The 27,999-nt window shown below is 46.7% G+C and overlaps 1 protein-coding gene across 1 annotated transcript in view; it reads right to left on the bottom strand.

Annotated features, from left to right (window-relative positions):
* kcnh8 (potassium voltage-gated channel, subfamily H (eag-related), member 8) overlaps positions 1-21,767 on the bottom strand; it is a 30,580-nt gene extending 8,813 nt beyond the window's left edge. The window contains 9 exon segments of the mRNA XM_067256306.1: positions 230-429; positions 1,230-1,442; positions 2,827-3,031; positions 7,014-7,171; positions 7,310-7,544; positions 8,048-8,181; positions 10,394-10,525; positions 12,100-12,333; positions 21,692-21,767. Coding sequence (XP_067112407.1) covers positions 230-429; positions 1,230-1,442; positions 2,827-3,031; positions 7,014-7,171; positions 7,310-7,544; positions 8,048-8,181; positions 10,394-10,525; positions 12,100-12,333; positions 21,692-21,767 — 1,587 coding nt within the window.
* Between the last annotated feature and the right edge of the window lie 6,232 nt (positions 21,768-27,999).

The following is a 27,999-nucleotide window of genomic DNA, read 5'->3' as shown; positions in this document are numbered from 1 at the left end:
CCATTAACACCAGTGTGATCACTTCAAACTCATCTCAGCAACACGGGATACATTATTGATTGGTGAATTGCAATGGTGTAAATTTCCATAATATAAATAGAAAACTTTCAGTGGAAAAAACCCCGAATGTGAGTTGTGTGTGAAGTGTGTGTGAGGTATGTGTATGTGAGGTATGTGTTTGAGTTGTGTGTGTGTGTGTTTATGGCGTGTGTGAGGTGTGTGTGAGTACCTCGTTGGAGTCAATGCCGTTGTTCACAGACCAGGTGGTCTGGAAGTATTCGAGCATTCGCTGCTTGAGGCTCTGGGGCAGGTGGTGGACACGGATGAAGTCCTTGAGATCTTTGGTGCGGGTGTGGTACTGGGACCAGCGCGAGTACATTCGCTGGATGATGGCTGTCACGTTACCAAACACCAGGGCATGCATCAAAGCTGGGGGGAGACAGGGGGGGGGGGGGGCAGGGGGGGCAGCGAAAAAGGTAGAGAGGGTGAGGAGAAAAGAGAGGCATATATGTAAATAGAAAGAAAAGAAACAAGAGACTGTTGTGTTGATTGTTAATTTATCATCTGAATGACGTATAAACACAATATAAACAGACATATTAGAGTGTACCTTGTGGTGCAATTAGCAGAATCTGGGGAGTATAGAATGATATTATTTATTTGCTTCCCCTCTTCCCACTTGGGGCTACAGTTCTAATCCAATTTCTCTCACTAAGCCACCATGTCTGACCTATGCTCCACTATAAATCTGGATAGGCGCCTTGTGTATTTGTTTCCATCTCACGTTAACACACACAGGGGAGAAATTGGAGGTGTGTGTGTGCGTTTATCTGTGCACGTGGGTACACGCGTACACGCATGTGTGTGTATGTGTGCATACACCAGTGTGTGTATGTGTGCGTGCATACACCAGTGTGTGTTTGTGTGTGTGTGTGTGTGTGTGAGAGATGAGGGTGTAACTGCCCTCAGGCAGCCAGGGACATTTAACACAGCCAATATGGGGAGATTCCACAGAGAGTACCCTGCTACCGTGCCCTCACTTCAATCCAAAACCGAGACAAATCCAGTTTGCACCAGCTAAAGCCAGATCACATCTGCTCTAATCAGCTAGTTAGCGCTACTCTTTGTCAAACGATGACACCCTAACTAGACACGCTAGACCAAACACTAAGAGGTTGCGCCTGGAACCGAGCGCATGCCAGCGTGGCCGCGGCGTGACCGCCCCCCACCTCCGATGAGCATGGTGCAGATGGAGAAGATCTTCTCGGCGTCGGTGTTGGCGCAGACGTTGCCAAAGCCCACGCTGGTGAGGCTGGACAGGGTGAAGTAGAGCGAGGCGATGTAGACGCTCCTCAGGGAGGGCCCGCTGGCCCCTGTCCCGTTCCCCATCCCCAGGGCGTCGTACGGAGACTCCAGACGCTTGCCCAGCTCATGGAGCCAGCCTGGAGGATGGATGGATGGAGGTGGGTACATGGGTGGATTGATGAATGGGTGGATGGATGGATGGATGGATGGGGTTGGGTACATGGGTGGATTGATGGATTAACGAATGGTTGGATGGATGGATGGGGGTAGGTACATTGATGGATTGATGAATGGGTGGATGGATGGATGGATGGATGGGGTTGGGTACATCGGTGGATTGATGGATTGATGAATGGATAGACAGACAAAAAGTAGACAGAGCATGAGAGTTTGATCAGTGGAAACCACTGTTTTCAGTCTACAGAACTGTAGATAACGGCATTGCTCTAAAGGAGCTGCATCAGGACCAGGGGTGCCTCCGATCCATACATGAGTGCTATCAGGTGTCTGAGAGGCAGATCTGATCCTGGGCCAGATCAGGACTGTCTGTGTGACGCGAGCGTGGAGGCGGCGGGCCCAGGAGACCTTCAACAGACATTGAGGAATGGTAATTGGATGGAGCTCCCCTGGGCTCGCGCCCGCCGGTGCAAAATCAGATTTAGAAGAGCGTAATTGGGATACGGAGCATTAATACTCCGACTCGAACACTGACCCCAGACCAGCTTATGACTTTGAGACGTTGTAATTGGGGAGAGAAAAAAATACAAATAAAAAAACAGCAGTATCCCTTCTCATGGTCCCATCGATACTGACCCAGAATCAGTTTGGAGACGGCTGGGGGTGTAATTGAGAATAAGGCAGGATTATCGATACTGACAAGGAATCATCTCTAGAGGTCTCATTATGCAGTGTGGGAGAGGTGGAAGGAGGTCTTTACCATATTCATTCCATTAGGAATCCCCTCAACACTCAATCAAAACACTGAGAAATAAGTGAATACACAGATTAAACAAATTGACACAAAACCCTTTTTAGACTCACTGACACATTAGTTTTCTTTCAGGTGATTATTTAATTCTGGGCTCTCATTAGGAATCGATGGAATGAGGATCAATAAAAAAAAAGAATTAATTTAGCAATTAAGGCCAGGGAGGTGCTAGCGGTGAAGCTAACAAAGGTAGACACAGGAAATGATGTTACCTCCGGTTACATCACTACTAACTCATTCATGGCTACCTTCGCTGGCTCCTGGAACTGGAAGTCCTATCATTGATCCCCTCAGACACAAGTAGCTGCCCACCTTCAACCCCGCTAAGACAGGACAAGCCACCCACTAACACCTACATGAAAAGTCATTCATAGCTTCTTACTCACTAATATCCTGAATGCAAAAATCCACCTCCGCCTAACATCTCCCTCGGACACAATCAATCGCTCGCAGATATCCTCCCCGATCCATCGTTCCAGACTCGACCAATCAACTCACCGATCCATCGTTCCAGACTCGACCAATCAACTCACCGATGTCCCAGGAGTAGGCGTTGGCCTCCATCTCCTTCTTGCCGATGACGTACCAGATGCAGGCCATCCAGTGGGCCAGCAGGGCGAACATGGACATGAGCAGGGTCAGGACCACCGTGCTGTGCTGGGAGTAGCGGTCCATCTTCTGCAGCAGGCGCAGCAGGCGCAGCAGACGGACCGTCTTCAGCAGGTGCACCACGGACACCTGGGACAGGGCGGGCGGGGAGCGTTACAGAGCTAGTGACGAGTTTGACCGTTCCAACCCTTTGGAAGGAGTTCACGGACGATTCGTCATCAACTTATGTCATTGCTATCACCACTGTGATCATAATCATCCACATCATCCTTCTCATGACCATCGACATCATCATCGTCATCGTAATCCTCTTTACTATCATCATCACTGCTGTCTACAAGAGAACTGCGGGTTGTATAGAGGTGTAGTAGTCACGTACAGCAGTCTCAGAAGTGGTCGAGAACTTCTTTTCCTTACAGCGGTGAAGCTTTACACATCCTCAACCCATCTCATATCCTGACATTTTACATCTTGCTGCTGAAGGCAATGTCAGAGAGGGAGCACAGTGATTTCCTCCCAGCATGCAAGCCTATACACGAAGCAGCGTTTTAACAAGGCTTTGAAAGTGAACAGCAATTTCCCTTTGTCGCCCTGGCAGACAGTAAAGCTCACGGGAGAGCAGCGATAAACCAGAGGCACACACAGTTTAACAGAGACAGACACACACACACTCAGACACACACTCAGACACACACACAGACACACATAGACACACACAGACAACATAAAGAGTCAGGTGACATATATAAACTAGAAGGGAGCCATAAAGAGACCAGAGCTCTGAGGTCAAAGTGAGAACTGGTCATGTTCTCATTTCTGTCTTGCTCCATCCGTCGAGTCAACTGAATTCCAACTGTTGAACCGGTTCTATATTGAGAGACTGGTCTTGTAGAAATGTCGATATCAAGTCAGTGAACAGGTTGTCCTTCAGTGTAAAATAGCAATCATGACCATCATGTACGGCCCCACGTGTGTGTGTGTGTGTGTGCGTGTGTGTGTGCATGTCTTTCCCTCTCCATTCCATCCCAGTCCACTCTTTTCCTCACTTATAACCACTCTCCCCCTTTACCCTCGCTCTCCCTCCCTCTGTATTTCTCTCTCTCTCTTCCTCTCTCACTGTCCCTCTGTCTCTCTTTCTATACCCATCCTTCTCTCTCTCTTTCTTTGTCCGCCTCTCTTTCTCTCTAGCTCTGCTCCTTGTGGCTCCTTCCTCACATCCTTCAGCTGTGGAGGTGTTGAGAATGTCCTCCACTGTGCACCCGCTCCTCAGGCTCCTGGCTAATAGAGGTATATCATGGAAGCTCCTCTGATCCCTTCGACCACACACACACACACACACACACACACACACACACACACACACTACAGGGAGAGCCCTGCAGTGTGTGTCTCTCTGTAGTTAGTGCCGTGTGTATTGAACGCGAGCGTGAATGTGTGTTTGTGTGCGTGCGTGTGTCTGTGTGTGTGTGCGTGTGTGCATGTGTGTGTGTGAGTGCGTGAGAGGCAGGGGGTTTGCTTGTGAGGACTAGAGGAGGAAACGGATAAAAGCGAGGCAGAAAGTGGGACAGTAATTGTGTAGCAAGGTAACAGAAAGAGATGGGGGGGGGGGGGGACTCAGGAAACAAAGGGAGGAGAACGATAGGAAAAAAAAGAAGGAACTGAATATAACAGACAGGGAAAGACAATAAACATGATGGGATTGGTGGTGTTTTTAAGTAATTCCCCCCCCCCCCCCTTCCTGTATGTCAAGCTATGTAGGCTCTATGCAGACTCATTTCATCTATATGATGATGAATAGAGGCACCATATAGATGACATAGTTAGGGTGGGGGGGATGAGGGATAATGAATCTGCTGGAGCCCTGGGGGTCTGTGTCTCCTCTCCTCCATCTATCAGCCACCCCTAACCAGCCGGGGCAGGGCGACAGAGCACTGTCAGACACCATACTCTTCTAACTCTGGAGGAGAAAGATATGATTTATACATCTCTCACTCGTCCTCTCCTCTACTTTTTATTCATACGCCCCCCCCCCCCCCCCATCCCCTCTCCCACACACACACACACTTTCCCATATTCCATTTTTGCTGCTCATCAGGGGTAGAATTTAGTATTCTGCCACCGCTGCTGGTTTGCTAAGGCGGTGCTGCACAGTTCATTATCTTTCGCCCTCAGGCCACGCCTCCAGCACTATACGATCCAATCAGGAAGTTTGGACTCGCCATGTTTGTTTTCTGATTAGTCGCAAAGGGGATTAGGACAACCATAAGGAGTCATACTGGGAGCTGGTAGGACACTTGCTTATCAACCAGCCCTCCAGGATCCATCCAAGTTTAATAGAGACAAAATTAAAGGATAAATAAACAAGCAAGGGGCCCACGGACTCTGTGTAATAATGCCATCTCAGAGAACAGTCAGAGAACCTCATATTGGTTTTGGTGACCCTCCCTGGTGTATGGGATATAAGTTATGGCAAGTAGACATGGCAACCTTAAAAAGAAATGAAAAAGAAGGCGTAGAAAGCGAGACAGAAGAATGAGAACAGAGAGAGAGAAACAGAATCAGTGTGTACGAGAGAGAGACAAAGAGAGAAAGAGGAGAGGGAACGAGAGAGAGGGAAAGAAAGACAAAGAGAGGGCGAACAAGAGAGAGAGAGAGAGAGAGAGAGAGAGAGAGAGAGAGAGGGGAGAGAGAGAGAGAGAGAGAGAGAGAGAGAGAGAGAGAGAGAGAGAGAGAGGGAGAAAGGGAGAAAGGAAGAAAGGGAGAAAAGGAGAGACTGAGGATGATAGCACAGAGGGCCCCTCAACTCATTCTGGTGAAATATGGCCCAGAGCCTTAGCAGGGGACATCACTTCAAACGGCTCAGCAATTACCAGGCACGCCTGGGCCCCCCTGGCGTCCCCCCAGCCTGTGCCCCAGTGCCGTCGCGGCCCACACCCCTCTCCGCTGGGACGCCATGGTATTTCCACAAATAGAGTCTGGAAGCAGCCAGGCCTCTCGCCTGCAGCACCCTGTCATTTGTTCACTATCTTGCACGAGTCTCTCTTGAGCACTTGGTCCTTCGGTTGTGCATTGTCTGTCATTGTCTGTCTCCCTCAAGTCCACTAGCTACTGTGTAAAAAAAAAACGTGAAAAAACCTCTCTCCTTATGCTGTTGTTTTTTTTTTACATTTTTAATCAACCGTTTCCCGTGAAAGAATGCCCTCTCCCATGTTCTCTCCTCGGTGCTTTCTCTTCCGTTATTGGTTGTTCACCTCTTCCACACCCTCTAGTTGTTGTATTCTGCATTTGGATGCACTCTTTCTTTCTCTCCTTCGCTCCTTTTTGTCCCAGTTTAAATGAGCCCCTGTGGAACGGTGGTGATTTCTTGTTGTTCTTTCATGGGATGAGGAAACACTGACGTGTTTGGTCGCCATCAGTGTGTCTGTGTGTGTGAGTGGGTAGGTGTGTGTTTGTGTCTGTGTGTGTGTGTGTGTGGGGGGGGGGTCCAATATATTGTCTTTCTTTCAATTAGAGAGACTAGAGACCAAAACTCCCAGCATCCTCAAAATCTCCTGTGAAGAGTTGTGTTTCCATTGGGTAATATAACTCAGCCAATGACAACACAGTAAGAAGATTCATCCACTGAATGTCCCTGTTCTAATTGCTCCATATCTCTACCCACTACACATCTCAGAGGAAAAATCCATCTCACTCCAACTCACCAGGAAGTGTTTCAATGGTAAAGTTTTTAAGGTAGGCTACAAGATTAGGGTTCTGCAGCTGTTTGAGATATGCTGAGTCAAACCGCATTGAAACAATCATTGTTTACGTAACAATCAATTCTGCTGTCATTGTGATGAGGTCCTACAGACGACAGGGTAGATAAGAGGACTATTGGCCCAACAATATTTGGTCATCAGTCATGAGACCTGTAACGTATGGTACAGAACCACTATGTGCACAGCTTCATCTTGGCATAATCATATAAATGTGACTTATGTCGGTAAGAAATACATTCACATCATTCATAAATCTCCTTTACCAACTCTGGAAGTACACAGTGACTCTGCTATGTCAACATGACAACAGTGGATGCTATTAGGCGCCTGGCTTAGCCAATCCGATCACTCACCACGCTGACTTTGAATGCGTAGAGGAGGTCAAAGGGCAGTGCGGCCACCAGGTCGATGATGAACCAGGTAGTCATGTAGTGGATGCAGATCAGCCGTGCATCGAAGATCACCTGACCCGACTTGCTCACGTACGTTGTGCGGAAACTGAACACAATGTCTGGCGGGCGGGCGGGCGAGACGGACCACAGATGGATGTGGAGAGAGGGAGATTTAGACGAGATAAGGTTAAGGAGCAACGATCTGTGATGCGATAGGATAGTGGAGTGTGTATACACACGCACACGGATTCTCTCACCGATGATGAAGAGTATCTCCACGGCGATGTCGCTGACGGTGGTGCTGCGGGTCAGGTCGTCGTCGCCGATGAAACACACATTGTAGGGCACCGTCACGGCAACATAGAAGGTGGCCAGCAGGATCAGCCAATCCCAGCCCGCCTTGAAGGTGCTAAAGTGGAGCAGGATGAACTTGGACTTCTTGGCATCCGCTACCTTGTACTCCGGCAGGGCGGGGGGGTCCCCGAACACATTCTGTGATTGGTCAAAAACAGAGATGGGTGGATGATGTCAGCATGATGACCCGTAAGGACGAGGGATCGATGATGTTGAGTTGTGACGACGGGATTGGGATCGGTGGTTTGAATTGAGGTTCAGGTTGGGGAACTACATGACAGTAAAGGAACACAATGTTACCCACCCCGCCTCTCCCACCAGCCTCCTGGAGCCACGCCCCATGACCTGGAGCCACGCCCCATGACCTGGAGCCACGCCCCATGATCTGGAGCCACGCCCCATGACCTGGAGCCACGCTCCATGACCTGGAGCCACGCCCCATGACCTGGAGCCACGCCCCATGACCTGGAGCCACGCCCCATGACCTGGAGCCACGCCCCATGACCTGGAGCCACGCTCCATGACCTGGAGCCACGCCCCATGATCTGGAGCCACACCCCATGACCTCGAACACAAATCACTGAGCTCCATGCAGCCTGTGGATGGTGGAGGTTGTTTTGGTGTTCAGTTCAGTATGCTACCTTGTTGAGCTTGATTTTGCTCTTCTTCTTCTCCCTGCTGTGAAGGTGTCCAGAGATGTGGTACAGCACCGTGCTGCTTCTCAGACGAGCCGAACTGAACGGGGAACCAGTCTTTATCTTGCCCGGCCTGCGCTCTGAAAACACACAGGCACGAATGAACAGACACAGACACACACATGCATGCACAGACACACATGTTCCAAAAATACAGACACTCACAGATACTTGGAAGCACATATACACTCGCAAGAACATCCACACACACACACACCGATGCACACAAACACATGGGAAGAGAATTGTTATTGCTCAATTTGCTTGGCCCCCAGGGATAAATGGAAAAAGTCATTATGTGAGGTGAAGCACTAAATATTCAACTGCAGTTAAAAAATGAAATGTAAAAGTTGAATGTACCTGCAGGAGCAATACTCAGACTTAAATAAAGAGCAATTCGGTTGAAAGAGGGGTTTTTGGAGTGTAATTTTTCTTTCTGCAGTGCAATTTTTCTTTATGCAAACTCTCAAGTAAATATATAGTCAACCTTTGTTCAGTCTATAATGTAACTCTGCATGATTACGTATTAAACTGTATCTTCCAAAACACCTGTAAACGTTTGTCTTAAGTGACTTTTATGGTCTGGTAAGGCGTCAGGTGTTTTTTATAGGATGGTGGAGAATTGGACTGATCGGGCCCAGGATGTAACCCAGTCCATCACAGTGAAACAGCCTCAGAACATCCTGTCCCACTGCCCCTCCTGCGTCACGACCAAGGAGCAGCAGCTGAACCTCAATTTAATCTACCAAACACACAGTACCGTGTCTCTGTTAGTGTGTGTGTGTGTGTGTCCTTGTGGAGTAGATCTGGGGTGATGAAGTTATGTAGACCCCACTGTAGTGATCGGAGGTGATGGAGGAGCTTGGTAATGGAAGGGGGCACTTTATTGTTGTTGGATGTGGACTTCCATTTCTACCCACAGGACAGGAGGAGACCACCGTAGGGGAGATATCACTCTAGGGATATTACTGTACTGTAGTAATAATAGTTTTAAAGAATAATAACTGCTTTTGTCTGGCATCCACAGTTTACTAGGTAGTATTTGCACTTGTTAGGGAGTCAGATGGCTGAGCGGTTAGGGAATCGGGCTAGTAATCAGAAGGTTGCCGGTTCGATTCACCGCCAGGCCAAATGACGTTGTGTCCTTGGGCAAGGCACTTCACCCTACTTGCCTCGGGGGGAATGTCCCTGTACTTACTGTAAGTCGCTCTGGATAAGAGCGTCTGCTAAATGACTAAAATGTAAAATGTAAAAAATGTTTGTGTGTGTGTGTGTGTGTGTGTCTAATGGTGTATGTATATTCTTTCACAGACATAATGTACTGATACTTTACATATGAGTATAATGTATGTGTGTGTGAGCGTGTATGTGTGTGTGAGTGCGTGTAAGTGTGTAAGTGCGTGTAAGTGTGTGCGTGTGAGTGTGTGTGTGTGTGCGTGTTGGTGGACCCCAGACGAAGCAAGCAGACAGGCCTCATCCATAAACCTGGGCAGCCTTGGGGGACACGACACGGCAGGAGCACACAGACGCCTATTTTTAGATCTAATGAATTTCCCCTCACTTTATAACCAGGGAGGTCAGGGGGGGGCGAGGGGGAGAAAGATGGAAAAGGTGGGGAGAAAAAGGAGGAAGGGAAAGATGACAGGAAAAGAAAAAGCAAGGTAAAGTAGGAAGTAGGGAGCATGTAGGGAAAGGGAACAGAGAGCAAACTAAGGACCGATCTAAAAATAGAGGGAAAAGTGAGGGAGGGAAGGTGATGTGGAGGAAAGGCAAAGGGAAAGAGCGGAGAGGGACAGTCTGGGTTCCCCTGTTTATCACACACTGTCCAATCTGCCTTGGGGACAGAGTGTGAGTTAACTGGGTTATCACTGATGTGTGCTTGTGCACGCGTGTGTGTGTGTGTGTGTGCATGTTGGCATGAGTGTGTGTGTGTGTGTGTGTGAGAACGTGTTTATGGGTTTCCCCTGGACTAAGGTGACCTGAGCGGTGTCTGTCGAATTTCTCACTTCTACATAAAAGCATGTTTCTCTATCGAGATCCCAGCATAAAAATGCTAATGTCTTGGAGGAAAACAACGCAAAATTCATTAAGAACACCACAGCCATTATGTTCAGGCTTTCATCTCACGCTAAAAGCATGCAGCCTCAGCCATTTCTTCTGTGGGAACAGTACTTAATTACGAGGGAGGGAAATAGTCATGAGTCTTGTTGTTTTGAGTTATTTCCAGTAATAAAAGCAATGAAATAGAACTACAAGAGCACACTCACACATGGACACACATGTTAAACTGACCTTCTTTCTTCTCCTCTGGGATGGTTCTGCCTTTGGTGTCTGTGATGTCCTTAAAGGAGGCCAGGAAGAGAACCACGTCTCCCTTCTCGTTCTTAATTGGAACGATGTCCAGCAGGCACCAGAACAGCACTCCTGTGGAGAGAACACACACACACACATATTACATTAATGCAACCAGAATTTTTGAAAACTCAAGACAGGTAAGTGGTGGAGGGGTTGGGGGTGCGAGCATACTGTTTGTGTGTCTTTGTGAAAGCATGTGTGTAAGGGTGTGTAAGTGCGAGTGTTTAAAGTTCATTGTAATCCCAGAAGAAGTTTTATTCTGATCCAGGAATTCTCTGGATGGAGGAAGGAGCCTGGAACAGCCCAGTTCCCTGTGGATTCACCAGCTCTGATGAACCTCTCTCTCTGAGGGCACATTTCACAGACGGCTCAGAAGGCACAGAAACATCCTGTCTTCATTTCTTCATTGGTGCAAAAAAAGGATTTTGCAGGTCATGTGAGAGAGAGTAACAAGTGTGGGATGTGTGTATTGTGTGTGTGTGTATGTGTGTGTGTGTGTGTGTGTGTAAGACTGTACACGTGTGAACACGTGACCTGGCTCTGACAGACAGGACTAGTGTGATTAGAGCGCAGGAGGGATTTCCTAAAGAGATCACTCCTCCTGCTCACTAAACCTTCTCTGCTTGTAATGACTCAATCCCTGCTGCTGTATGAGGAAGAGGGAGAACACACACACATGTGCCCACACATACACACACACACACACACATGTGCCCACACATACACACACACACTTGTGCCCACACACACACACACGCATACACATACACCAAGTCACGCACAAATTAACACATTCTCACACACACACACACAATACACACACAAAGACACACAAACACAAATACACTCATGCACACACACAACTACACACAAACACACACTCTGGAATTGATTCCGAGCATACAGCTCTGGCAGATCTCCCTCACAGACAAAGAAACCAACTACGCCTTTTGTAATTGTGCCGAAACTCACCAAAAAATGAGAAGAGAAAATAGTGTGTGTGTGAGTGTGTGGGAGAGAGACAGAGAGGAAAATGGCAAAAGGTGAAAATGAAAGAATGAAAAGGAGGAAACGCGAGTGGGTCTCACACTGCGCTGAGCGATATTAAAGTTTAATGTGTCTCAGTGTTAAGTAATGATGGCTGGCCGTTTCTGACTGATGGCTTATGGTAAATTGAGTTTTAATGAGAACCGGCCACTGAATGGACCCATCCATCCATACATTCCTAAATCCATTCCTTCATCCAAGCAGGCTGTGTTTAAATATGGAAACCTCTGAAATAGCCCGAGGAAAACGCCCTCCATTTCATGGAGCACTCTAGCTGTGATGTGTCTGAAATCCACATGCAAATGGAGCCAGAGTTATTATCAAACCACAGTTGTTAGATGACTGAATAACCAGAGGCTATAAGGTTGGCTAAGTGATGCTATTACCACTGGTGGGCTGGATTTGGCTACGAAATATCAGCGTTGTCGCGGATTGAATGGTATTGAAAAAAACAGCAAAACCGGGTGTAAACCCACTTATCAAGCATCAGACCTATTTTTAGACCTATCCAGCTGGATTATGTCAGCGGTCTGCTATACGGACAGAGAGAGGACACCACTGACCTTTCGACACACCCTCCCCTCCCCTCCTCTCACCTGTCTTGGAGTAGAACATGATCTCGTCCTTGAACTCCTTGCGTTCCTCCAGCGCGTCGTCGATGCTGAGGATGACACCCTCGCTGCTCTCGGGGCCGTACAGGAACTTGCAGGCGCAGCTCTTCTGCATGACCTCGGCGCGGGAGAAGCTCGTGAGCTCGCAGAAGCCATCGGAGCAGTAGACGATGGGAAACCCCTGCGACACCTGGGCGTTGGCCAGAATGAAGTTGCTGTCTGGAGCGAGGAGACGAGAGGACTAGGAGTCAGGAGACGGGACGACTAGGAGTCAGGAGGATGAGGGGACTAGGAGTCAGGAGAATGAGGGGACTAGGAGTCAGGAAGATGATGGGACTAGGAGTCAGTAGACGAGAGGACTAGGAGTCCGGAGGATGAGGGGACTAGGACTCAGGAGGACGAGGGGTATAGGAGTCAGTAGATGAGAGGACTAGGAGTCAGGAGGATGAGGGGACTAGGAGTCAGTAGACGAGAGGACTAGGAGTCAGGAGGATGAGGGGACTAGGGGTCAGGAGGACGAGGGGACTAGGAGTCAGGAGGATGAGGGGACTAGGAGTCAGGAGGATGAGGGGACTAGGAGTCAGGAGGACGAGGGGACTAGGAGTCAGGAGACGAGGGGACTAGGAGTCAGGAGGACGAGGGGACCAGGAGTCAGGAGGATGAGGGGACTAGGAGTCAGGAGGATGAGGGACTAAATGACTCATGGAAGGGCATGGAGGGGAAGAGGGAAAATCATCGACATGATGGAATTCAGGAAGATTTTCCGTGTTTGAAACGTGTTTATCGTGTAACTTCCACGCCGTGAGCTACTGGTTACTGGTTGAGGTTAGAAACATGAATAAAGGACTTTGGGCTGAAACGGTAAATGGCCTACTTGTGTTAACCTCCAAATGAGTAGCCCAGATGATCTAGACCAGCTGTTTCAACCGAAACCCATTCATTATCGTGACACATTGAAATATGTTGATGTCAGACCCAGATTGAGAAAAGGAAAAAGTGGGATTGATTCTTTTACCTGTTCTTGTTTCTATTCAACCGTGTAACAAAAAAACAATTTTATGGCTCAATAATTTCGATTTCACCATCAAACAATGTTTAATTGTTTTATGTCTCCTGTCAACCTTTTTCAGAAGGAAAACTGCGGTAATTCTTAGTTTGAAAGCATGTTCATGTCCCTCAACGGAAATGTAAAAAAAATATTCCCTTAAATAATCACCTTTTTCTACGGTGGTAGAATCTCCACACCCGTAACGCCACAATTCAAAATTCCTTTCAGGCGAGCAAAACATTGAGACTGTTCTGTTTGCATCAGCAGAAAGTTCCGGACAATCTTTTCTCTCAGACGGGGTCTGAGTCTGGGGACGAGCTGTCAGAGCAGCATTCTGTCTGTGAAACTCTTTAGTCTGTAGACGCTGACTACCAGCAGACAAACAGTAGCGGGTGTCTCAGAGGGGCCCCCCCCCTCCCCCTTGCCCCCCCCCCTCCCCCTTGCCCCCCCCCCCACCCCACCCCTCATTCCCCCTGCCCTGGGAGGATAACTGTATAACTGCCTTCAGAGTTAGCCTTCATAGACTATGGGGATATTTAAGGGTTACTGGCATTCTAGCATCAGCAGTCTCTGAGGTTGTGTGTTCGAGTGCTTTGTGTGGTTTTGGGCTTTCAGTTAGTACTGCTTGCTCATTTCTGCCAAATACACAGCAGTATCTTTCACCCTCTCTCTATCTCACTCTCAACACACAGGCACACCTGTACACACAGGCATGCACACTCATGCACGTGGGTTCAATATGCCCACACACACACACACACACACTCAAACACACAGTAAAGCACCATCTGGATGTGATTTGCTCAGTAATGGGACAGATTGTATTCCAGCACTAGACTGATTTGAGGCAGAGGAGGTTGCAGACCGTTCGGAATGACCCCAGGGAAACTGAGCAAGGAAGTTCAGAATAGTTCTCTCATTCCCTTCAAACCACACCTTCCAACCTATCATCGCTGCTTCCTCCTTGTCCTCCCCCCTCACCAACTCCGACAGGATCCTTACCTCATCCGGTCCAACACCCACCCACCCATACCCAACCCCATCTATACCCTGACCTCAACCCCATCTGACCCCCACCCCTGCACCCTCTTTGGGCTGAGAAAGTGCAGAGCAAGTCTTCCGCGCTGCTCCCTTCTTCCCTCCATCACCTCCCAGCTGTTCTGTGTCTCCCTCCTACTGTTTAGGATGCTGCTGCCTAATTACTCTTCCTCCTTCCCCTCCTCTGAATCGCTCCACCCTTCACTTCACTTCTCTTCTCTCTTTCAATCTTTTCAGCAACATCTCTCTCCGATATGGCCTTCCATCTTCTCCAAGCCGCGCTAGCTGTAAATCCTCTTCCTATACGGTTTTCGAAACCTCGCAGCTTCCCGACGTCCCCCCCACCTCTCACTCTCAACCTCTTCTCGTTTGTTATTTTCTCAACCCCCAGCCTCCCTCTTTATTTCTAAAACCAAATGGGTTGAACCAAGACCACAGTTTTACTGCACTCCCTCAGCTTTACTGCACTCCCACATCTTTACTGCACTCCCTCAGCCTTTTCTTCCATCTTCATCCCTCTGCCCTATTGGTCCTGTCTCACTCTTTCTTTCTCTTTCTCTCTTTCTCTCTTTCTCTCTTTCTCTCTTTCTCTCTTTCTCTCTTTCTCTCTCTCTCTCTCTCTCTCTCTCTCTCTCTCTCTCTCTCTCTCTCTCTCTCTCTCTCTCTCTCTCTCTCTCTTCTGAATCTTTTTGCCTAATTGCTCCGGTGTGGGAGCCCATAGATCATCTCCCCCTGTGCTCACACTCCTGCCTGACATCTGCCTGAGAGGCCCCACAGGGATAGGAAGAGAGGGAGGGAGGGAGGGAGGGAGGGAGGGAGGGAGGGAGGGAGGGAGGGAGGGAGGGAGGGAGGGAGGGAGGGAGGGAGGGAGGGAGGGAGGGAGGGAGAGGGAGAGGGAGAGGGAGAGGGAGAGGGAGAGGGAGAGGGAGAGGGAGAGGGAGAGGGAGAGGGAGAGGGAGAAAGTGGGAGGGAGAGAGGGATGTAAGGAATAGAGAGCGAGAGAAAAGGGAATCGCGAGAGAGAAGGGAGAGAAGAGGAATGGAGCGAGGTATGGATGGGAAAAAGGAAAGAGGGAAAAAAAGGAGGGGGCGAAAGGTAAGGTAGAACGGTTAAGATAGTCAGAGAGAATGAAGGTGAGAAGGGCAAAGCAGAGGTGAAATGGAGGAGGGGGATAAACGGGAAGACATGGGGATCAAAATGTCAGAGAATGATTGAGAGAAGAGATGAAGGGGGAAAAGAGAAGAGAGGGACAAGTACATTTACATTTAGTCATTTAGCAGACGCTTTTATCCAGAGTGACTTACAGTAAGTACAGGGACATTCCCCCGAGGCAAGTAGGGTGAAGTGCCTTGCCCAAGGACACAACATCATTTTGCACGCTTTTGGCGCTAAACAATCTTTGCTTCGCTCAGGGCAAATTCAGTTTGAAAGGATGAATGCTTGCTGGTAAGGCAGCAGTGATCCATAGACGCAAAGATGGAGGTAAACTTTAGTGCGGAACCAACAGTGGGGGAACTAACTTAGGAGCCTTGGTGGCTCACCAAGTAGAGCAGGTGTCACGTAGACTTAGGCCCTAACACAGGGATTACCTTAATGTCCTCCCATTCCTCTCCCCTACAATGGTCTACTGTACTCTCACCTTTGACACTATCTCAATAAAGCTGAAAAAGATGGGAAAAAAAGTTTGTTCTTATAAGTTGCTTAACCCTTATAAGATACTTATTAACATGAATATGTGTTAAGACTTACTAACTTACTGAGGCTTTATTATTAATTAACTTGTGCTCATTACAAGCAAATTCCAGCCCACATACACCCTGTTACTGGGCCACAGGCAGTCTGATGCACGCTCAGAAGTCTGCAGGACCCAACTGTCATTTCTCAGCACCACTAGGTGGGTCACACTGAATCTGTGACAACACAAATTGCAACATCAGGTACAGTAACTGACTTAACAAAAGTGTGTGTATCAGTGTGTGCGTATAAGTCTACACCCTGCCCTAGATTCGTGTTTTATAACACCTTGTCCACCCCCCCCCCCCCCGCCCCACTGCCCCCCCCTCTTTCATCTCCACATTCCTGGCACCCCCATCCCATCAGGAGCAGCAACACCTGGGCTATTTAGGGAACACGAGTGCTCGGTGTGGGTTAACCACGACAGGGATAGAGGGAGTGAAGGGGAACGAGAAGGACACGGTGGCAAGCAGACACATGGGGAGAGAGAGATGGACGGAGAGGCAGGGGAGAAAGGTAGATATCAAAACAGAGCCTCGAGGTGAGGGGGTGAGAGAGACCTGCGGTACGAGCTACACTTGAAGGTAATAGGAGAAAGAGGGTGAGACCAAGCTGTGAAACAACGGAGATGAAGAGATGACGAGAAAAAGAGTTTCCCCAGACTTCCCTCCCTCCTCATCCCTGCAGTCCCTCACATCCATCTGAGCGTGTGCAGAAGAGAGCGGTCACATGACCAGGTGCATGAGGCCCCACCCTGGGGCGTTGAAGCCAAAGTCAGTCCAAGGTAACCATAGTTACAACCACACTCACACCGAGATAACCTAGTTTACTATGGTACTACACAATTAACTTCTGTCACACAGACACACACAGAGACATACACACACTCAGTACTGCAAAATGCTCTCCTTGTAGCAAGACAAATCTCCAGACGAACTATCACATCTATAGGGTAGCTGTATCTCTCTCTTTCTAATATTGAAACCTACTGGCTCATAGTTACATGAATATAAATGAACTCGTTTCATTTGCTTACTTACTGCAATTTGTATCTCTTCTTCCCATCTTTTTCACTTGCACATGCTCCTCTCTGTCTCTCTCTGCCACTCAGCCTCACAGCTCTCTTGCTTTAGTCTTCACATTCACTTCACACGTCAATTTTCCCCTTCTCTCTCTTCCTCTCTCAAACAATTACATCTAAAAATGGCTTAGTGGGTCGTGGCCCAGACTTCCATCCATGAAACACTGTTTGCTGATAGTTTTGGACAGTTCATTAGAGATAATGATTTGGGTATGATATTATTAATTAGGCCTGTAACCGAGGCAAAATGTCCGTGGCGACACGATTCGGTAGCTCTAGACACACTTGTACGGAACTCCCCAAAGTTTCTAGGACAGGGGAGCGCCCAAATAAACTGCCCCCTCCGCCTCTGCCCCCTCCCTCTCTGCCCCCTCCCTCTCTGCCCCCTCCCTCTCTGCCCCCTCCCTCTCTGCCCCCTCCGCCTCTGCCCCCTCCCTCTCTGCCCCGTCCCTCTCTGCCCCCTCCGCCTCTGCCCCCTCCCTCTCTTCCCCCTCCCTCTCTGCCCCCTCCCTCTATGCCCCCTCTCTCTCTGCCCCCTCCCTCTCTGCCCCCTCCGCCTCTGCCCCCTCACTCTCTGCCCCCTCCCTCTCTGCCCCCTCCATCTCCCTGCTCTGTCCTCAGACTGAGGTGTTGTGGAGTCAGTTCCATGCTGAGGAAAACAACATCTAACACACATCCTCTTCCTCCAGCAACTGTGTCAGTGGAGAATGGATCCTACTGTTGTGAGCTACACTAGGATAATGGTGACCTGAGGACACCTCTCACTACAAACTACAAATCATAGAGATCATCTTTCTGGCATTTGTTTTTCAAGGCAAACTACCACTGATGAGCAAAGCACTTGGAAACCAAACGTTCCTGGTATAAGCATACCAGGAGTGAGACTGCTATTGAAGGGTGAGGCAGTTTCTGAAGGGTGAGACAGCCTCTAAAGAGTGAGATCACTTCTAAAGGGCGAGGCAGTTTCTGAAGGAGAGACCGTTTCGAAAGGGTAAGACAGCTTCCACAGGGGTGAGACCGCTTCTGGAGGGTGAGAAAGCTTCTGAAAGGGCGAGACAGCTTTCGATTCTTTTCTCAAACTTCCTAATTACCTTTTTCTCTAGGATGGGTCATAACATCAACACAAGTCTGTCTGCACACTCCCCTCAAGGAGAGGGCCTTGACTCTGGGGTAGCTCTGTGACAGTGGGCTGAATAGAGGTTTAGAAGTTGAGGCACTTATTTGCTCTTAATCATTGTTCGGATCTCCAGGCAAATCTTTAACAACTTAATGAGAGAGGCTTCTTTTAAGAAACGTTAATCACCGGATGGCAGTCAAATGCTATGCTCTTCACCACACAATGTACCCACACACACAAATATATGCTGATATAATGCTAATTTAAGCACACACTTGTGCACACAACCGCACACTGACACTTTGCAAACTGTTTGCACACTTTTGCTGCTGCCAAACCGTACACACAAATATTTGTTCATACATCTTTCTCCAAACACATACATACACACCACACACACACCCTCACTCACTCAAAGGCTGCAGCCAAACAGTATATACACATTTTTGTTTATACACTTTTCTTCGCACACACACACACACACACACACACAGACAACTCCTTCCACTGTGCTGTTGCCAATGCACACACACATTTTCTGAGTCGCAGCATGTGCATGTCACAGTAATTACCTGCCTGGTGGTGGTGGTACTTTTGTGTGCAGCAAGCAGAGAAAATAGTCTCTCGCAATCTCTTGCAATGATGGTGACACAGCAACACTGAGGGCTTGTTCAACGGAAGAAGTTTCACAGTGTTCTGAAGGGGCGTCCGCTACACAGTCTGAATCCAATACCAACTATTCATGCCAGGCCTGTCCAAAACCAGGGAGTCAGATGGCTGAGCGGTGAGGGAGTCGGGCTAGTAATATGAAGGTTGCCAGTTCGATTCCCAGCCGTGCCAAATGACGTTGTGTCCTTGGGCAAGGCACTTCACCATACTTGCCTCGGGGGGAATGTCCCTGTACTTACTGTAAGTCGTTCTGGATAAGAGCGTCTGCTAAATGACTAAATGTAAATCAGTTCCAGTGAGTTTTACACTCACGCAGGTTTCCACTCTAACCCCTGTTGGAATAAACAGGATCCAGCTTGTCAATTGGGATCGGAGTTAGTACCCACGGGACAGTCGATCGCCAGGAACAGGGGCCAACAGAACAGCCTTGGCTTATGTTCATGTCATGTGTATCACTGTACGTTGGTGAAGCTTGCCGTCCACACCTCGTGCAAGCTCTCTCCGAGCTGCCGGAGAATCGCACATCCTCCTTGATGCTTACGGAGGCCAGTGACCAACTACAAATGTCACATTCATCCTTACAAAGCAAGGGTGCAGAGCAGTTAGCTGAGGTCAGGCAGGGATTTCACTCTCGACTTGAGCTGTTTTAGAACCAGCAGCACCTGGGTCTGTCATGTAGATAACAAGGAGATCTGCAGCCCCAGTAGCAGGCCAACAGCGACGATCGTCCTCCTAGCCAGACCTGCCTGTCCTCATCTGAACAGCCATTATGTGCACATTAATGACTTGGCAGCAGAGACGGGCGGAGTCTAACCTAATGACTGGGATGTCAACCACACTGACACCTTAATGCCCCCTTCAGGGATGCACTGGCTGCTTATTCCAGCCACCCCAGTCACGTCCCAGGAGTTGTGAATTACCTGTGACCAACCATTTAGGAACATCAGGGAATGTGACTGGGGACCATCTGTCTTGCGATGCTGTGTCAACATCAAGCCAGCGCTAAATGGAAATAAACCTGTTTTGGTATGTGAGTGGAAGAAATGATTCAAACTGTGTGTCTCTGCTGTTTGAAAGGTGACATCATGTCAAGGGGCTAACCGTTAGCTGCACTAAACACCATTGTGACATAACAGGCCTCAACCGTTCTGATCCAGACCCTGTTTATATTTCCACCTGACCAGGTCACCAAACCCAATTTGTGTCGTCAGGCATCACTGGTTCCATTTAACTCCATCTTACGTTTAAACCCCTGTTCATTTCAGCTTCCTGCACCTCGAGGACAGGCTTTCATTCACTGGGGTCTGGTCGAGCAGGGAGAGCTAACTGCCCTGGTGGAACCATTATTATCAGGCCATATACTCTTGTGTGCAGCTATCGCTCATCTCAACTTGCAGCATATAGCCTTAGCACTCAATGTAGGGGCTCAATGTTTGTAAAACTCAAACGAAGACAAGATCTATTGTTAGTCTGTGTTGACGCTACTCCGACAAGAGTCATTTATCACACAGCAGAATTAGAGCAGGGAAATGCAGAATGTTCCAGAGGAAGCAGAGGCTACCCGTCTGACCAAACTGGGCTAAGGGAGCAGGATTGACCTACAAGTCTATACCATACAGTGGTGCCAGGTCTCGACCTATGTCAAAAAGTTTAGACTGCCTTTTTATGCATATCTCATCGTAACAGGATAACTTCCTTCATGAACAAGATCGGTACCACAGTCAAGAAAGTGTTCCCACGAAATTGTTTCCTATTGTAAGATCTGATCCTTCTTGAAAGATTTGATCCATCATGCTCTGTATTTTTCTGTAAGGAATATTGTTTCCGCAAAGCGAAAAAAAAATCTGCAAAATAAATCAAATGTAATGTCATGGTATTTTCGATTTTTAGAGTTTCTTTACAGCTATGATTCCTATTATCGATGTATATACAAAACAACAACTCGTGTCTGAGGCGAGGAGAGGTGGGAAGAGAAAGGGGCCATTCCTAAGGAAGCCTGTGTGTGCCTCCGCCACGGGAAAATACCTGCTGTATTGTTGCCGCCGACCAATTAATTTTGATAGATGTGAATGCTACTGAGAGCCGCGGGAGGAACATCACAATCACCACGGGTCCTGGTGGCCTGGGAGCGAGTATAGTGAGTGTTCATTTACTATTGAGAATATTCTGTGAACATGTGTCAAAGTACAGCCCTCGATGTGCGATAGTGGGGATAGAATGTAAGACAAAGTTATAAAATAGTTATATATATAATAGTTCATGGCTTATAGTTATAGGCTATGAGCTGGCCAAGCAAATGTTAGGCCCTTGTAGACCAACAAGTGTTTTATTATTTCCAATAAATTAGTTTAAAAGCACATATAAACATGTTTTTTAATAGAACGTGAACTTGGCTGATCGATGAACATATGTTTGAGAGAACTGCATTAATTCGACGAAGAATTCAAAGGATTTCAAGAGTCACCTTGAATCTTGTTTTCATCTTGATTGAGCGCGTGTGTAAGGAAACCCCTAATCTCGCGCGGTGACAGGTTGCTGTCCATGGTGCTGATCATCCAGCTGTAGTAAAGGCGTGCTCACTTGCGGCGAGCAAAATAAGACTTATTTACTTACGACAAACTTTATATTTGCCTGGAAATTAAGTTGCTCTGTTGCTCTCGTTTGATTATACAACTAATTAAAATCAATATTAAATCTGATGGTTAACACACACTAACCTTGCAAACCAAAAGAAAACGTTCAAATCCTGGGATAAAATAACTTTAAATTAAGCCTTCACATGTGGGAAAATCCATATTTGGTTGTTCATGAAACGACAAACATTTCTAAGTATGTGCAATTACATAAAACGGTGGAAAGAGTAAATTAACAAAATAGAAAATAAACTTACGTGTGCCGTCAAACCTTGTGGCTATAGTGTCCAGAAAGGTGTTCTGTGGAGCTAATAATCCCTTCATCACAGGCATTTTCCCTCCCTGTTGTCGAAGTCCCCATCAAAGTTACGGAAGAAAAGGTATGGGTCGACCTAACCTGTGAGAAGCGCCCGTTAACGCCGATCAGATTTAAGATTAGGGTGCTGTCCGGTTGTTCAGTGCAATCCGATTCCTATCAAGCAGAGAATGTTACCGATGCGCGCACCCGGCGCTGTGTGTGTAGGCTAGTGTGCGTGTGTATGACAAGTAGTGATGACGCCTGCAGGTGCAATTCAGGTAATAGCCAGAGACGCCCGCGAGAGACCAAGACGCTGAAATTGCCATTCTGTCAACATTGTCATTATTAGGTCGTTGGATTCAATGATCATAATTTCCCAAAGGCATCAATCGTTGAGATAAAAAACGATGCTCATCGTTCATGTAGACTACTTCCAGGCAGACGAGAAGATGCAAGATTAATTAGAACAAATTGGAATACTTATTGAATTGTAATGATATATATATATTTTTAATTATTTATCTATATCTGTCCCTCAAACATTTATGAATAAAAATCGAGGAAAGTTTGCAGATATAAACTTTATGTTTTACATACGTATATGTTTTTATTTTTTCAACTTAAAATTGAATCTTATTGACTTGGAACCTTCGTTTAGAAGGCTCTCCAGTTGATACAAATAGTTCTATATAGAACAGAGTTTAAAACTCGTTTCCTTCACTGGTGCAATTCCCTTAGTTTTCTCTGTGGCTGAGATTCAGACTTTGAACTTATGACCTTGTTCCATATCAACAAGGAATGGCCATTTGAACTAGGGCTGATCTTTTTTAATCAAAATCCTGGCCTGAGCGAGGATGCCACAAAGCCTCTAACAATAACACAAAAGCAGAGTCGCTATCACTCGATATATCGATGCCTTTCTCGGGTACAAGAAGCAGGATTAGATGGATCATCTAGGCCTACCCCTTCTTGATAGATGATAGGCTATACGTCGTTGACAGACAGCGAGGCACACTTTTCTCTTTCACGCACACACACACACACACACACACATGCACACACACACATACACACACAGACTCATACGCATGATTGTGGTGTACTTTGGTTAGATTTTGTAGAGATGTGAGGTGATCATAGGTTTTCTTTGGAAATCCCTCAAAAGCTGAGATACATCTCGTCAGAGCTGCTCTTTTTCTGCAGACACCTGTCTGGCACACAGCCAGCTGTATCTAGGCAACGGGACAGGGGTTTCACAACACTTTGCCGCCACCAGCTGGATGAGGACATGAAGACAAGCAGTTATGGGGCGTTCAACTGGTGTACAGTGTACAGGTATCACGGGCACAGTGAACTACTACAGTTTTGTACAGCACAACAGCGCCCTCAAGTGAAATACTGTTTTGCAAGAAAATTTTTGGTTTCATCAATGAGACGAGGAAAAGGCTATTGTGTGAACAAAGAATATTGGCCACAAGTTCATTACAAAACAAAACCACGAATAAAAAAACCTGAATATGCAGTGGATACATTGTACTACTTGTTTGAGAATGCAGTAATGTCATGAAAAACGTCAAACAACAACCATGAATCTTGACTAATGTCTTGCCTCAACGGTTTTAGACACACAAACGCAGACACACACACACACCTGGATCATCCCAGCTTCCGGAGTGTCACTGTGATGCCGACAGAGAGGCACTTTAAATAAAGTGCCAGATAACTCAATAAACAACAGACAACAAACACACAGTGATGCTTCACCTGGGTAATTCGACTTTTAACGCATTATTTACTGTAAGCCTAACCACAAGTGTGTGTGTGTGTGTGAGAGAGAGAGAGAGAAAGAGAGTGAGAGAGAAAGAGAGGGGGAGAGAGAGAGAGAGAGAGAGAGAGAGAGAGAGAGAGAGAGAGAGAGAGAGAGAGAGAGAGAGAGAGAGAGAGAGAGAGAGAGAAAGAAAGAGAGAGAAAGAGACAGAGATAGAGTGTGCAAATGCAATTGTGATTATCAGTTTCAACTAAAGAGCCAACCTTAGAATGACTCATTCTCCTTTATCAATATTTCATCAATTTGCACAAAGGCAATGTTCAAAAGCAGTAGGGTATAGGGTGTCCACAAAGACACAGTCTTGAATATGCCGTGAAGCTCATCAAAATCTAACCTGGATTATCAATCCTGGGCAGGTCTCAGACCTAGCCCGGCAGAGTTTAGGGCTAAACAACCATGCCATGTTAACGAGAGTGAAGTGTGCCCGGGCTCCATAGCCATGGTAACAAAGTGCTTCTATCACCCCCTATAGTGCCATGCAGTATGTGGGCATGGTCCTCCAGAGGCACTGATGGGCACTTTACCCACACACTGCAGCCAAGCCTGCCAACAACCATGGAACTAACACAGATCCACACACACACACACCAAGGCCAACTTCTTACACGAATAAAAACCTTGACATTTTCAGAGAATTCACACAAAAACATTGCCACACAATATCTAGCAATGTTAGAACTCTCTCCCACAAATAAAGACACGTTCAAGAAAAAAGTGTCATCCCCCAAAAGCACTTAGAGGACACGTTGCATTGTGTGCCGCTCATCCTGAACCCATCCCTGTGACTCAACACAGCGAACAATCGGGCGAATCTTCCTTGAAATCTGGAGAACCTTGAGTCTACAACTTGAACCTCTATCTAAGAGGTCAGAAGCTCGGGACCTCATGAATCGAATCTATTGAGGAGTCATTGTTTACTAGGCCATCCAACTCCACCTGGAGGCGTGTTCCAGCTTATCCAGTACCTGATACCTGGAAGATCAACCACAATCAGCCCAAGGAACTCGTCCACACCCCTATCAGCAGTAACCTGAGCATGGGCTGCAGTCTTCAGTGTATCCCAGGCACAATGTAAGTGATAAGGTTATTGTATGGACATCCAATCCTGTCCCTTATTGCTTCAAGGTTTCTGGGTTACGATTATTAAGATTGGAGTCTTGACAAGACACATTAGAGCCCTCTGCTTTGTTTGTGTACGTGTGTGTGTGTGTTTGTGCATTTCTGTGTGTGCGTTTGTTGTGAAGAGTTGTGTGTATATTATGTGTGTGTCTGGAGCGGGTGGCACTAATGATGGCGTGTCCATGCATCCCTTTGTGTGTGTGTGAGTATGTTTGTGTGTAGGTGGCATATGTGCATGTGTGTCTTTGTGACAGGGGGAGGAGTGGGATAGGGTCCTGTGTGTTCACAGTTTGTTTCAGGTTTCAAGTTTTTATTGTCAGGTGCACAGAACAACACAAGGTCAGACTAGGCACTAAAATTCTTGGGACAAGACAACGCAACTAACATAGCATAACATAACATATATAAGTACTAAGAACATAGATTACATCTATGATAAGCTAAAATAAAAATAAAATAATAATAATAAACATCCTAATATACAAAATAGTATGCAATATACTAGACCTTTAATACACATAACGACCTATTCTAACCTTATAGACCTATACTAACCTAAGACAAAAACTATACTAACCTAAGACAAAAACTATACTAACCTAAGACAAGTGGGGTACAGTTAGTGCAATAGTGCAATATTGAGCTGAAAGTGACAATGTGTAAAGTGACTAGAGAAAAATGTATCAATGTAACAATGTAAAGTGACTAATTCATCCAAACCATCCAACATGCAACCCGCTGAAAAGAATGGGTGGGGTAAAAGCCATATAACAACCATGTAATTATGATTTCATATGCGTGGCAAAGGATGTGAAGTGAAAGCTAACCTGATTGGAGGAGATACGGCACTCTGTGACACCCGGGGATTCCCCAGGGATGAGCCTGAGATTGAGAGAGCTGTGTTAGCCGGTTAGCATGCTCTGTGAGCATGTAACAGTCTTAACTATCATTTACAAGCTTCATAGATGAGATACCGTAGCAAACTGCAGCGAGCTAGAAAGATCCAGAAAAACTGGGAGAGAGAGGTATACAAAAGGCAGATGAACAAAACACAACACAACACGCACACACACACGCTGAGTGACAACTCTTTCTTTTACTTAGTCATCATGAATGATGTCTAACCAGGCATGACACTCTCTGGCTGGGGAGATAGCTAATTCGATTTGTCTAATTAGGCAAGGGTAGAGGATCTCTTTCCCCCCTTTCCCTCTCTCTCTACCTCTCTCCTTTCCATATCCCTGTCACTCTCTCCCCCCCTCTCCCCTCTATCTATCTAGCTCTATCTCTCCTCTTTCTCTCTTTCTCTCACACACACATAAACACACACACAAACACCAACACACACTCCACCTCTTTGTATTGAAGGTATAATCATCTTACTCCCACCTAGTCAGAGTAGCCTATCCTTCATTTGGACCACAGTCACCACTCTGAAAATCACAAAATTATCCATAGAGGAAGCTGGACAACAACGTATTCTGAAAGGAACACCGTTTTTATACAATGTTAGACTGATGGACAACATTCATTTTCTCAGTGGACTAGACAATTCTTCAGAGTCCCAACTAGTCCAAGGTAAGTTTAATCTATTTTAAAGGTAATTTCTAGCTTTTAAAGCCTACCCCTTTGTACCTCTAAGTTGTTGTATTTGAAGATGAGAATGATGTCACCTAAGTATAAAGTTTTTAATTGTAGGAGCTGCTATTGCATCCCATTTGTTTTTTCCTTTGAAATTTCACTCCTGCTGATCTTAGAAAATAGTTTTTCGTTGTATTTGGGTATTGCTTTATCTACTTTACACCATGGTGGACTGAACATACCTATAGGCTAGTGAACATGTTCTACATTTGAGATGATTTTGATTAACGCTAAATATAGTTCGATGTATGGAAATTACTTTCAGAAAACATTTCCATACAGATAGCTATAGCCTACTGTAAGATCATGATGTCAAAAGCTTGCACGCACAGCATGTAGCAGCAAATAAAAAATACATTTATGCGCGATTGTCACATTTAATACACTTATCAGACCGCACTGGTGAATTCATTACTACACCATATGCTAATACAGCTGGGTTTGTGTTTATGGGTTATGCGCGCGTGTGTATGCGCGCGAGGGCGCAAGAGTGTTTTAATCAACTATGAAAGTGCGCAAGATAAGGTTGAGTAACCTAGGCTATCCATAAGGTATTGATTGATAACCACATATAGGGGTAGGCTACTTTTACAAACTACATTTTGGCCATAGAATAGCCTGTAACAGCATATTAGACAAAGGCTGCAAACATGACAATCATTGACCATTTCTTACGCAGGAAATCATGATATCCGTTCATGTTAAATCCATTTTACAACCGCCCCGTCTCTCTCTCTCTCTCTCTCTCTCTCTCTCTCTCTCTCTCTTTCTTTCTCTCTCTCCCTCTATTTCATGCGCGATGCATGTTGCAACCCATTGCCTTTTCGCCGATGACTGGTACACCAGTTCTTGCTCACCAGTTTCACTGTGTATCGTGTGTCATCTGCTACCCCACACAGGCAGGCAAGAAGCTACTGAAGTGTGAATATCACAGTAGCTGCATTTAAGTCCCAGTGGACCCGTCTGGCTTGGACTGAGGACGGAGTACAGAGCGCACAGCCGGTGGCACCAGCAAAAGCGGGACAAGATAGTACGCAGCTGATAGCAGCCCGTGAAACAGAAGGTTACAAGGCACAGTTCGCGAGAGATTTAAGAGGGGAGATGAAGTGAGGCTTACCGATTTATACAGATGTACGGGCGTCCATACGATAAGCGTTTTCCTGCGAGTCTACTTCTCGGAGTAACCACAGTTTTTGTGTCACAAGTTTCACAGACTTGAGACTTGATACCTTGAGAGTCCGACTCTTCGACTGTGGATGCACCGGTTGCGGCTGAGGATTGTTTGGAGGGTACGCTAAGCATTGTTGTCGTCTTCAGTTCCAATGCTACGCCACTACCTCTTCTTCTACGTTTGTTTATGCACATCAAATTTCTCAACTCGAGTCCATAATGCGATAGTCCAGCCTATTTTGCGTGCGTGAAATTGACCTCAGAAAACTTGATTAGCCTATCGCCTAAGACAACCGCTCGTCATTGCGGATGGCGTTTTATTTTTCGTTTTTGCTTTCATTATTTTTCTGCTTGCGTTATGTCGACGTTACTTTTCTTTTTTTAAAGTGAGAACTAAAGCATCAAAATCTAAACTGAAATTTTCATTTGAATACGACTTTCTTTCGATTGTGGATGAGGTGTGGGTTTTGGTCTTCCAGGTGTGTGAGTGAGCTGAGGTGTTAGAGGGG

The sequence above is a fragment of the Osmerus mordax genome, chromosome 18 (assembly GCF_038355195.1).
Source record: "Osmerus mordax isolate fOsmMor3 chromosome 18, fOsmMor3.pri, whole genome shotgun sequence".
Taxonomy (NCBI): domain Eukaryota; kingdom Metazoa; phylum Chordata; class Actinopteri; order Osmeriformes; family Osmeridae; genus Osmerus; species Osmerus mordax.
Note: the sequence above shows the minus strand (reverse complement) of the source record. Positions and strands in the feature narration are given on the sequence as shown.